At 27.8% G+C, this 13,119-nt stretch overlaps 3 protein-coding genes across 17 annotated transcripts in view; 1 reads left to right on the forward strand and 2 right to left on the reverse strand.

Moving 5' to 3' along the window:
- LOC100746820 (myosin heavy chain, non-muscle) overlaps nucleotides 1-3,636 on the reverse strand; it is a 28,584-nt gene extending 24,948 nt beyond the window's left edge. For 5 of the 10 annotated variants that reach the window (XM_024367856.2, XM_024367855.2, XM_024367851.2 and 2 more), the window contains exon 1: nucleotides 3,007-3,635. In XM_024367856.2, the coding sequence (XP_024223624.1) occupies nucleotides 3,007-3,363 (357 nt within the window). In that variant the 5' untranslated portion in view covers nucleotides 3,364-3,635. Of the gene's footprint in view, nucleotides 1-3,006 lie in introns of all 10 variants that reach the window. The other 5 variants (XM_012386014.3, XM_024367854.2, XM_024367853.2 and 2 more) reach the window with 2 other exon arrangements.
- A 1,235-nt stretch (nucleotides 3,637-4,871) lies between these two features.
- LOC100747410 (probable low-specificity L-threonine aldolase 2) overlaps nucleotides 4,872-13,119 on the forward strand; it is a 29,700-nt gene continuing 21,452 nt past the window's right edge. The window contains exons 1-4 of one of the 6 annotated variants that reach the window (XM_012386019.3): nucleotides 4,872-5,012; nucleotides 5,192-5,554; nucleotides 6,359-6,476; nucleotides 6,765-6,848. In XM_012386019.3, coding sequence (XP_012241442.1) covers nucleotides 5,507-5,554; nucleotides 6,359-6,476; nucleotides 6,765-6,848 — 250 coding nt within the window. In that variant the 5' untranslated portion in view covers nucleotides 4,872-5,012; nucleotides 5,192-5,506. Of the gene's footprint in view, nucleotides 5,555-6,358; nucleotides 6,477-6,764; nucleotides 6,849-13,119 lie in introns of all 6 variants that reach the window. The other 5 variants (XM_003489745.4, XM_033320878.1, XM_012386016.3 and 2 more) reach the window with 5 other exon arrangements.
- Nucleotides 10,890-12,560, reverse strand: LOC100747054. Its single transcript, XM_033320880.1, has 2 exons — nucleotides 11,115-12,560; nucleotides 10,890-11,019 (listed from the first exon to the last, which is right to left on the reverse strand). The coding sequence occupies exons 1-2, from the start codon at nucleotides 11,210-11,212 to the stop codon at nucleotides 10,917-10,919; spliced, it is 201 nt and encodes a 66-aa protein (XP_033176771.1). The 5' UTR covers nucleotides 11,213-12,560; the 3' UTR covers nucleotides 10,890-10,916.

Below are 13,119 nucleotides of genomic sequence, written 5' to 3' on the forward strand. Positions count from 1 at the left end.
TGCCGAATTTTTATTGAAATATAAAACGCAAAATGTTTCTTGTCTTTTGCTTCATTTTTTTGTTCTAATTATTCGAAAATTTCCTATTTGTCAATACTGCGAATGACAAGCAATTAATGTTACATCTTAGCAAGCGAAAACATTCGTAACATAAAATTAAAAGATCATATTATCCATTAATTTGTATGAATCGATCCACATTTTTCTTGTTTTGATTTTACAACTTGGTTTCACAAAATTTTGAACGCAACCTTCAAAGTATGCTAAAAATTACGGTGAGTCAATGTGCCACACGTACGTGGAAATGAGGTATGGCTGTTATCAGCTTCAGATAAGAGTCAAGAATGAACTACAGTTGTGCTATCTATTAACATTGGAGTTCCAGCCTTCTTTGAAGTTTCGAGATCCTATAGCTCTCTCTATGTCGATTAAATTATTGTTTTCCAATTTTACTGAGTTTATTCTTTATTTCTATATAATACCAAAATGAATAAAACCACGTATAGGGATTATTTTTTCTTCCATATTAATAATTTGATAATGACAGTAAATAAAGAAATATTATTTACACTGGTTCAATAAACGTTAATCATATATGGATAAAATTCAATGTAAAATAAAACGATTATTCTTCTAATTTTTTATGTATTAGAATATCGTCCATTTTATATTATAAATGATATAATGTATGAAACGACGGTATGTTTTACCATAAAATGATAATAAGTTATTAAATAAGTAAATGTATCTTTAATTATACTGTTTATAATTTCTTCTGATTTACTTTCATAAAAGATTTTATTGTAATAAATATTCTCACACAAATACTTTTCGGTAAAGTTCACTCTCTCGAAAAGCAAATTATGCAATCATTTATACAGCGGAATATTTATAAAACATTTCAATTTACTACTTAATTACGAATAAAGAAAAAATGTTCAAAGATTTTCGACGGAGATAATTATCAGCTTAATACCATTTTTTAATTATTCTGTTTTTATATCATGTGTTCCTTTACAATTAAGTTTTTCTAAAATAGTAATGTTAATTCATAAATGTTTATTATTTTGAGTAGGAAATTTGAGAGAAAAGTAAATGCAACAGTTCAATGAGAGTAATCTCAGAAATAGAATACTTTTGTTTATTGTTAGAAACGTACGAGAAAAAGCTTGATCACAACACTGTGAGATAATCAAATTCAGCGAGAGCCTTGGGATAGGTCAGTGTTACGTTTACAAATCCGTTTGATTTATTTTGGATGTTTAGCTCGTAATACAACAACAAAAAAACAAAACAATCGAATGTAACATTAAAATTTGATAATAACAATTGCTCGCGTTAACTTTCAATCAAAATGAATGTTTGAATTGATTTACTTTCTGTATTCTTCCGGTTCATGCAAGAAATTTGTTAACTGATTTGTATTAACTAAATTAGATAGCAAAAACATAATTAAAAGAAGCTTTAGCCATTTATGGCTTATAAATATTTGTTAAAGATATTTTTCGAATTCGAAAGACAAAAATATTGTAAAAAAATAAATATTTGATATAAAGAAATTAAATTTTGATATTTTGATAATTATATAATTAATATTTGTATAACTGTTTATGGTAATATTAGTATACATATAATGGCATTACATGATTTATATTAAAATAATCACAATTTTTAGTATAGACAGCATATTATTAATTCAGTATACTATTTCCAGGTAATATTTCATTATAGCTCAATGCATACAACCTATATTATATACTAAATATTTGCATATATATAAGAATATTATAATATTTAAACAAAAGGAAGACTAGAATTACTTTAGACATAAAGTACTATATATCCAACTGTATAAATGACATAAAAAGTTTGGGCCACACCTTAAAATTAATTACAGAATTAATATTAAAAAAACCCCAATTTATGCATATGAAAATACATAAATTAATATGATTGTTATTTATATCAGATAATGCTAAATGTATATGACTGTTGCACAGGCCATAGTCTTACAAATTTCTGTCGAATAATCCATACACAAATTTGTGTGTGTGTTTGTGAAATATATTAATATTTATAATTTATTTATATACTTATATAAAACAAAATGAAAATTATGCATTCTTATTATTTGTCTTAGCTGTACATTCCAGTTCAATCTTTTTAAATCAAAGCAAAAAAATCTTACAAAAATCACTTCTAGTTTAAATTTAAAAGTATTATGCTAACTTTATACTTTGTATGCATGTATATGTGTGTACATATGTGTATATATATATATATGCTCAGTTCTTTGTTTACAATATAATTTTCCATCTAAGTGATAAAAAAAGAAATACTTTTTAATTTAAATAAAATCTACTGAATAGTATCAAGATAATGATAACTTAATTTTGATATCTGATACAATTAATTTTTCTTTTTTCCCATTGATATTAATCTAATGAACAAGTAGATTGATAAGATATTTATAAAAAGAAATATAAAAATTAATTAATATCAGAAGTAAATCATAAAGAATTAATTATAAGCATATTTGCATTTGGAAAGAATGTTACTTACCATATAATTCAGAATAATTATACTTTTTATATTATTGTTATAAACAACAAATATATATTTATAAATTAAATAAATAATTTGTAAACAAATAGAGATTGCATAATGATAAAATAAAATTTTACTAAAAGCGTTTATACGCTGACAGACTGCATGCAAAAAAATAAATATAGCATTTATAGTAACTCTACAATTAGTACACAGTAGTTTAATAGTAAAAAATTAATGTTATCAATAATTATAGAATTGGTTTCTTTGTAATTGATCTTAATTTCTGCTCCATTTGAAATAAAAGGATGAGAAAGAAAACTTTATCACTAAGGCTTATCATCAATCTTTTATGATCTATTTGTTATATTCCCCTCAAGAAAACTAATCAAAAAATGAATCATTGGCTTTTATTTGACAGTATTAGTAATGGAAAAAGATAAAATCTATCAAACTCACGTAAATGAGGCCGGAGTAGTATCTGTCTTTGAGGTTATGCAGTACCGAAGCTTCATTTAGGCACGTTAATTCAGCCATGTCTTCAACTTTATCAAATTTCGGTGGATTCATCTTCTGAATATCATCTTTCGCGACAAGGACCCGTTTTCCAGTTTCGGCAATCTCCACTTCGACCTCATCACCCCGTTCACCCTTTATCCCGGCTGCAACGAAACCCTGAGTTTCGTGAGGCACCCAAACCAGCTTTTTCTGCGTCCATTCCGCCTGAGTTGCAGGATCATTGAAATTATTCCTGTCAACGGAAAGGAACCGCAATTCGGGATCCGAATGATCCACCCTCGAGTCGACGTCCGCCATTTTTGTTTTCGAGATCACTAGCTCCTCGAGCCGGCTTCAGGGACGAGCGATTCCAAGGACGATCCTCGACAGACTGACCTCTTCGTAACAAGGACACACATGTAACTATTCAACACTCGTTTTCCCGTACTTTTCGAGTGTCTATTGTCTAGTGGTGGTTAAGACAATCTGAAGTTGGAGAGTTTTGGACGATTCGTAGTTCGTTCTCCTTCGAGGCACCGTGTTCTTCTACCACCTTTAACGCTCTTCGAGATTGTTTTCTTTCTCGCTCCTCGCGGCCATCTTCTTTTCTCCTTACCATAAAATGATGGTGGGGTTCTGTTTTCAAGGTAGGCTGCGTAGTAGCGCTCATGTCGCTATATGACGCGTCTCAATAGAAAATTGATTGGTTAGCAGGTAAATATATTAACGCAGCAACCAATCAGAAATATTTCGTATACCATGAAAAAGAGTATTGGTTTAGACCATAGGTGAGGTATCCTTATTTCATTCTTTTCTATGTCCTGATTTTAAATATACACCTGACGAATCTTAACCGACAACTCATAGTAGCGCAATTGAAATGAAATATAAATATATCGATGATACACAATTTAATTATTCCCAAAATGTTTTTATAGAAATTTCTCTATTCGTTTGTTATATAAATTATATTTTTATTTCCTAAGTTTACAACATAAAGACGTCTAATTATATCATATAATATATTAATTTACAGTGTTTTCCAAACTAAATGATATTTTACTTTTTATGTAAGATCCGTATTTAATATAAAAATAATAGTGGTAAAATAATACATTGTTTTTTACATATAAAATTTCTATTCGAAAGTTACAATAAAACAATGTAATATTTTAATAGAATCAGTTGATAATTGATTTAATTGTTAGGGATTCTCTATTATACGTATTTAGTATAAAGGAATCTTGTTCATTTAAAATTATGTAGATATATTTTTGATGACATTTTTTATATACGCCTATATATATATGTACGTAAAATGTAAATTTATTAAAATTCTTTGAAAAATTATTTACTTTCCATGAAATTTAAACCGTAATTAGATATTTTTCAAAGATATATGATTTACATATATTTTTAATATTTAATAGAAAAAATAATGTAAAGAGATGACGATTTTTAAGATTGAATTTCTTTTCTTTATAGTCTTCTTTAATATATTAACAGTAAATATTCTTGTTATTTCTACTTTATAAAGTGACTTATTAAGAAATATGTTAAATTAATAAATTATGTAACTAACTTTATTTATTGCAATAGATAGACTTCTTGCTTGTTTTGTTTATAAATTATATACATATATACACAAATAATTTGTATAAATTTAAAGAAACTATAAACAAATAAACAAAATTTGTTTATTAAACACAGGTATATAATACTTTTTAAATTTAAAAGTTCCTATAATTTATCTAACGAGACAAGGGAGTAAACGTAAACAAAATGAGATTACTACGGCTGCAACTATTGGTCAGACTGATGACTCTCGATTGTCACTAGTTGGCGACCAATAGTTGCAACCGTAGGAATTACATTTTGTTTGTAGTTGCTGCCTTGTCTGGTCGGAGCAACTGTAGAATATTCGTTATTAATTTTTTTTTTGTATGGTAATAGGAATACAAAGGAAGGTACAATCGGAATGGGATCGCACGGTAAAATATCGCCTGTGTGCGTTCAGGGTAACGTTATCGGTAATAGTCAAATATAAATGAATTCATGAAGTCATAAAAATAAACATATTTAATTTTATGTTTTACATAATGCAATATGTAATCTTGTGATAAATATTCTTTAACTTTTCTAGCAGGAAGGTAAAGTGCCAAAAGTGTAATAAAGTATTCTACGCAGAAACATTGTGTAATAGAACGTGAAACGTGCACGATCAAATTTTTGGCTAGTATAAAACGATATTAATAATATCAACGATAGATGTAATACGTTAAAGTAAGGATATCATAGTTGTTTTTATCGTTCTGTATTTTTTGTTGTGAATTTAATTTTCTTTCATATCTAATTTGCAATTTGCAATTAAATTGTGTTAACTTATAAAATTTCTTCAATATAATAATTTACACAGCAATATATATATATTTGAAAAGGTATATAATTTTATAGTTGAAACATGTATTATGATAAAGGTTATTCATATGCAACTTATGACAAAGATAAGGTAAGAATAAGTATGTATATAAAATTGAACCAAACTTTAGGGGATCAAAAATTATTGATTTCTTTTATATGCAATCCTATAGTTTTTGATGCATAGAATCTACTGAAATGTAGATTTAAAATTATGGAATAAAGTGGTCCAAAAGCTAGGAATCTATAAAACTAAGTATTTTAGGCTATTTTAAACGTTACTTTGATGCTATATTGAGCTATATATCTGTTTTCTCCAATGAGTGAAATCTATGAAGGCACTGAGTGAACATGGTTGAGTTAAATCATATGTGTTTGGCTACACGTATTTTGAATATGTTTGGTTTTTTGCCTTGCATGACTCAAGGCAAGCCCATAATAGTTTTTAAATGTGTCCAAAGTATTCACTTTTTCTTTTTGTATTGTTACGTTTCATCTGGTTTAATTTCTTTTTCCTGTCATTTTGAAATTTTTCTTGTTTTATTTTTTATTACTCTTTATTCCATATAGAATAGTCAATCACACCATGGAATTTATAGGTAAGTGAGGTTGATTATGATTTGCGATAGTATCTGTTTTCTAACTATTGCGGCCAGTTACATTAATACAAAATAATTCTTCGCGAATTTAATTACAACAAATATCCTAAAAAGTTTTTAGTTATAATTTTTGATTTAGTGGATTCTGCAATTTAAGACTTGCATTTTCAGATTCCATGCATTGAGAATTATAAGATTGCAGACAAAGAGGTCAATAATTTTTGGTCTCCTAAAGAACAACCTACGATTCTTTCAATTTTCTGTTTGATAAAATATAATAATCAAATCTTTTCCAGGTAGTAGTTGTTGATCTTCGGAGTGATACTTTAACAAAACCAACCCAAAAGATGAGAGAAGCACTATCCAGTGCTGAAGTTGGTGATGATGCTTTTCATGAAGATCCAACAGTGAAAGGTATGAAAATGTTGTTCTGAAATATTATGTTTAGTATTAACACATACACACACATATATATGATTTTTTATTTATAAATTAAATATTTTAATTGCTTTGTAAAGTAACTGTAAGATAATACATTAAATAACCAAGAAAGTTTATGATATTTTAATTAATAGAGATAAACCTAAAAGTGGCACAAACTTTTTTGCCTACATGATATAATTATTAATATCAATAATATAATTATTACATACAATATTATTAACAGTAAATAGGTTTTGTAAAGAAGTTTTTGGTTTTCAGTATTACAAGAAACAGCTGCCAAAATGGTTGGAATGGAAGATGCATTATTTGTATGCTCTGGAACTATGGCAAATTTAATTGCAAGTAGGTATAGCAGATTATATGCACATTAAGTTGCACTTTTATTCAAAGTAGTACAAGTTTTATTAATTTCATTACTTAGCTTAAAAGGATATTAATTCATAAACAATACTGTTAATTCAAATTGTTATGTCTTTAATGTAGATTTAAACTTTATTAATAAATAAGAAACATTGAGTGGTATCTAATTGTACTTTCTTAAGTATCTAACATAAAGAAGATCAATTTTATATTTAATGATTATTTGTAAAAATATAAATATTTCCAACTCTTTAAATGATAGGTATATCATTGAATATAGAGCTATAGATCATGGATGCATATAGTATGCATGTAAACACTGGGAATGTTTGAAATTTTATTTGATTTTTATATAGTAATATAGTATTATAAAAAGCTAAAATTATAATTTAAGTATGAACTTTAGATATAATTTATACCTTACAAATATAAGGAATAGAAATTTATGTTCTACATGCTGTGTTAGAATCTACAATGTTTAGCAATTAAAGAATTCCTTATATTGCAACATAAATATTCTCTTTAATAACAGTAGCTAACAAATTAATTTTGGTAAATATATATCACATACATACACATTGCATGTATATTATAATCACGTTGATAGTAATAATTGTCTACTATATTTCCTACTATTTTCTATGCAAATTAATATTTAGATTATATACTCATCTCAGTCTCTGTGTTGTATCTATTATTTCTTCCACTTAATTACCAGTCTAATTAAACTTTGATCTAATTGTAATTTCTTCAAGAATGTTTTTATCTTTAATTGCAACAAATACTTTTGTTTTCATACAAGATGCTTTATTTATATCTTATAAAGGTGTTGGTATGTAGCTATATTGGTAGAATGAAAAAAAGAGAAAAGGGCTAGGATTGTATATTATACTTTTTCTTTTCAAAAAAAGCATTATACTTTACACTACTTTTAAGCTACATATGATATATTTCCAAGACTATTCAAATAATCTTTCTATTTTCATATTGATATATAAAAATCATCACTTTTTGTTTTACAACATGGTATTAGTATCAGTTATATAATTCATGACAATTACATATATAATAAACATATTATTATAAAGATACTTATAATTATAATAAAGATAATAAATAAACAATAAGTAAAGATTTCTTTTATTTTATTAGAGATTTTATCAGAAATATTGTAATTAGATACATATGTAATTTTTTATTCCAAACGTATATTTTTTAATTATGAATCTTAATTAGAATTAATTAGAAGATTACTACAACTTTTTTAATTGTAATATGCAGAAGTTAATTACAAATAATTGTTACAAGTATTTGAAAAACTCTAATAATGAGATATCATTGTAATACTTGATCTCACAACAGTTCTTAGGGAAAGATTTATATTTCAGAAGATAAATGGAGAAACTTTACTCTTAAACTATTTATCATCTATTCCTGAAACTAGATATAATTAATGTTTTTCAATCAATACTACTGTGCAGTTCTATCAAAATGTTAAAACTATACTTTGAGAGTTCTTCTTAGGAAAACAGTTTTTACCTTATGACCAAATTCGTTCTCAATATTTTGTTGTTAAATATTTGATTAATATATATAATCGAGTTTAAGAGAAATTGGAATCTTTATCCTTTTATTCATGTTAATTTTTCATAGAATATAAGTGCAATATTTATAATACAAATAAAACTACAAACATAATAGAAATACAAAAAGATACGTAATAAATATAATAGTTAATTTAGAAAAAATATATGAGGCAATATAAATAGGTTTGATGAGTACTCACGTATTGATCAATCCATATATTATACTAGATAGCATATATTTTCATAAAGTATAAGATGATATGAGAAACCCGATAAGCTTCGAGTAAAGCATTCAAGGCAATGAAGCATGAATCAACAGCCGTTTGTAGTGACTCAGAAATGCAATTTTTTCATAGTAAAACATAGTCAAAGCAGATAGTGTGAACAAAAAAGGCACGATACGTAACTACGTGCTATTGGATTAATACTAAACGTCGTTGATTCGAAGATTAAGTTCGTTGAGGACGAGACAGTTATACCAATTGCAATATTTTCAATATTTTTTTGCATGTCATCTAATAATCTAATGTTTCGAACTTTTCGAAAAATTCAAGTCGTTCAGACCAACTTTAAAGCGATTATTCTATTTTAAGGCTTGTTCGAATATTGTTACATGAACCACTGTAAGTCTAGTTGTTCTTAGTCGGTGATCAAGATGGTGTGATATATACAGGCTGAATATACAGGGTGATTCGCCAGATATTACGACTTCGATTTACGTGATTGTCACTATTTTCAGCGATAAATGTTTGGATAGATGTTGAATGGTTTCGAAGGGTACATATTCTGATGCTATTAGATTTTTTGTAGGTGGACGCATTAAGGACCTATAAAGAACAACTTTGATTTTTTAACACGTTGATTGCCACGCGTGTTTTCAAAGAAATCTCCGTCAGGCCACGCGTACAGCAGTACCAAGCGTTCTCTGCTAGGTGCTCCCATCGATATTTTAGTAATGCGAATCGCTCAAGTGGTGGTCTCAAGAATGATCTTTCGTTTCATTTGTTCGCAATATTAAAATCACTAGCTGTTGTTGAATATAATGAAGGAAAGTGTGGTATAGATTGTTCCGACCAAATGGTTTCTTATGCCACCACAATTAGAAAAGGAAAATCAAATGGTACAGAAAATTTGGCATTTAATGCTTTCTGGGAATTTCTGTTGTAAACGCTTTGACGGTTGCAACAAGAAAAATTGCAACAAGAAAAAATATAAATATTAGAATATTTAGACAATTGTTAGTTGCAAAATTATTAGGGTTGTCTGAAAATACAAAAAATCCTTGTCTTTGACGGAGTCAGCATAATATCGTTCGAAAAAATGATTCTGGAAGAAGCATTTGACGCGCATGCAAACTATGTTATGCAAATAAAAGACGTCGAATGGACCGAACAAAGACACAAAAGAATTTGAAGAAAACAACTTTGCTGACACCCGAATACGGGTGTCGTGGCAGTCAACGTATTAAATGGTATTATGCATTTTTTTAATGCACTAATATATGCAGCTTGTCATTTCCTATACGAAAGTATTAGCCTATTTGTATCGAAAAGTTATTAGTTTTACCAGATATTTTAACCTTAGGTTGTTAAATTTAATGCGTGTGTATATCGCTTACATTGCTTTATCAGAAGAATATTTAAAACAGACAAAAATGTTGCTTGAGACTTTTGCATATGCTTGAGAATGTATAAAATAGTGATCAACACAATTAAATGCTATTTTGTAAATTAGTGGTAAAATTTTTTGGTTATTTGATGATTCAGAAAGGTATGCAAATACTACTTAAGAAGCAATTAGGACGTCATCAACATGGACAAAAAATATAGCTTCTGTATGTAAGAATTATAATAGTCAGTTAAAATCTTAAATCGTTCCACGATTCTTATAATTACATCAAGATTATAGTCTAATTATTACTACTAATTTGAAAAATATCCTAACTGTGATTTTGTCAAATTTAGTGTATGAAAGATAGGAAGCACATAAATAAAAAGTATTGCTTTGCATTTTTCCCTATAAGGTTCAAAATATGAATCATAGAAACGTACTTTTAACAAAAATATGCTTTTAAAATTACTGATTACAATTTTTTGCAATTTAATAATTATAAATAAATTTTCAATCTCAAATTCCACCTTTTGTGTGAAACATCTTTCATAATAAAAGCCAGAAAAAACATTAACATAATCTCAAAAAGAATGCTGTTAATATATAGGTTTTTATATGCGATGTATTTAGAAATTAATGCTGTATGTAATGAATCATACATGAGTTTCTGCAGTTAAGGTGAAAGATCAGTTGTTTTATTTGAACAGTTTTATTTGAATATAATATATTTTTTTTATTTTGGCTTCAAAGCCAAGAAAGAAGTTGGTTTATAATACTTTTTGCAATGTTACAAATATCTCGTCCATTCATTCTTTCCTTCTTCTATAAATTATTTCTTATTATTGTCTTACCGTTATTTATTCCATTTCTCTATGTTTCCACATCTAATCTGCGCTATTAACTTTAGCCTTTCGCTCCTAACTTCTTTATTCAGGTACTCCGGTATCACTAACATCCTAAATATATTTGTATTTTTTGTTAGTACAGTAAAACCTTGGTAATCCTAATCTTAAGGGAAGAATTTAAATCTTCTATGAAGATTTCCACTTACCAAAATTTTGATAGGAGCATATTGCCTTTTGCAATGAAGAAGAGAATGACATTGGTGATTTTCCCTGCTCTCTTGCCTCCTTTTAAAAAAGTATGCATTTTTGCGCTTGAGTTTGATAAAATTTTAGTTTTTGTTACTAAAAAAGAAAAACTTCTATGATGTAGTATGCATCCATGAGGAGCGTAAGAGGATATAACTTCATAATTTTTAAATGTTTTGGTTTTAACTTTGTTTGGTAAAATGATTCTTTAGGAAGACCAGTGTCTTAATAACGTCTTAATACTCAATCGGCTGCAAATTTTTGTAATAGTGTTTCCTAAAACACAAAAACTCTTTTGCAAGATATTGATGTTGGTCTATATAGTCAATAAAGCATTGCATAAAATATCCATATTGTTACTTCTCTTTCCTTCCTTTCCTTCAACGTTTTAAAACTCTTTGTCTATATCGAATCTGCATTTGATTTGTTTTAATTCATTCTAACTTTTGATGCTGTTTTGTAAGTTTTCATATTCTTTTATTTCATCTGTTTTTATTTCACTCTCCGATTCTGATTCACAATTAACAATTTGATCTTCATTTCTTTCTTTCTCAATGAACAATCTTCTAAATAGCTGTTTTGCATAATTTTTCACTACATGTTTGGATGAATAACTCAAAATTCATTTGTATGGAGATATAATCACCAATGTAAAAATACAAAGAATGATAAAATGTTTTTATTTCTCCGTTTCTCAATTTCACTTTTTACTACTTCTAATAAATTTAGTGGCAGTTTAGTATTTATGTATTTTAGTTTACTGAAAACATAGAATTGTTCCTTCTGTAGTCATTAAATTAGCACTTTCTTTACTTAGTTCCTGAACTGTTAACACTGTTGGCTCTAGAACAATTAATATATGATTCTACACACAATATAATTACAGTTAATATAATAAGAACAGTAATGTGATTTTTGGCAAAACATTGCAAACGAAGATCGATTAATTTTTTATTTATGCAATCAATTAATTTTGAAAATCTATTTATAGTTGATGCAAATGTATTCCAACGAGTTCTTACATTCAAAATTAGTCTTAAGTTTTTTTCTTCCTTTTTGTCTTACCTGTTTTAACATGTTTTGAAATGTTTGACGGCCGCTGTCCCGTATACGTCACTTCGCTTCGACGTGTCATCTGTTGTTGGTCGCTGTTACCTTTTCGTGACCCCAGGTCTTTATCCTTTTAGTTTGTTTAATCGATACTTACACCTTAGACAAATGATTCCTATATTCGAAAGTGTTCTATTGAAGTGAAATGATTTCTAAATGCACTGAGAAGCGGCAGTTTGCAAGTCTAATGTTCTAGTAATAACGAATAGTCAGAAAATGATTATAATATCTGTAACTGTATGGATCAATCAGAACATAAATAAATAAACTCATATATGCATAAGTGCACAAAATAAATTAGGGCAACACGGCAAAAATTCAATAATGATGATGCATTCAATGCAATTTTCTTAAAAAGTGTCATAATTATACTAATAAATATAATAATAATAATGATATACTAAGCGAAAAATGCCGACGATTGGCAATAAGATCTACGCGAAACGTGTGGTTGTTGAAGTGTTAACAGGATTTCAGGTCGAACTGATAAATTTTAAAAAATTTGGTTAATTTTCGCATTGCGTTTAATACAGGTTTTATATAGCAAAGTAATGCATAATTATCAGAACTTTCTTCGTCTATTAGATTTTAGGTTAAGGCGTTCTAATTTTGGAAGAATTTACATATAAGAACTATATCGGGGTTTTTGCCTCAGTTCTTTTGTTTTCGGTCTTTTTCTTGCGTTTGTTTTTCTAATATACTGGTGGTAGCCAACGGCTTCGTTCGGCAATTTTCGGCTTTGTTGACTCCGATGTTATCGCCCAATCGGCAAACTTCGCACGGCCATTGTTCTTCTACGGGGCGTCTCTCTATCATAGCGAACAACGGCGGCTGCTAATTGTTTACGCTTCTATG

This window comes from Bombus impatiens, unplaced genomic scaffold (genome assembly GCF_000188095.3).
Source record: "Bombus impatiens unplaced genomic scaffold, BIMP_2.2 scf_0366, whole genome shotgun sequence".
Lineage (NCBI taxonomy): Eukaryota > Metazoa > Arthropoda > Insecta > Hymenoptera > Apidae > Bombus > Bombus impatiens.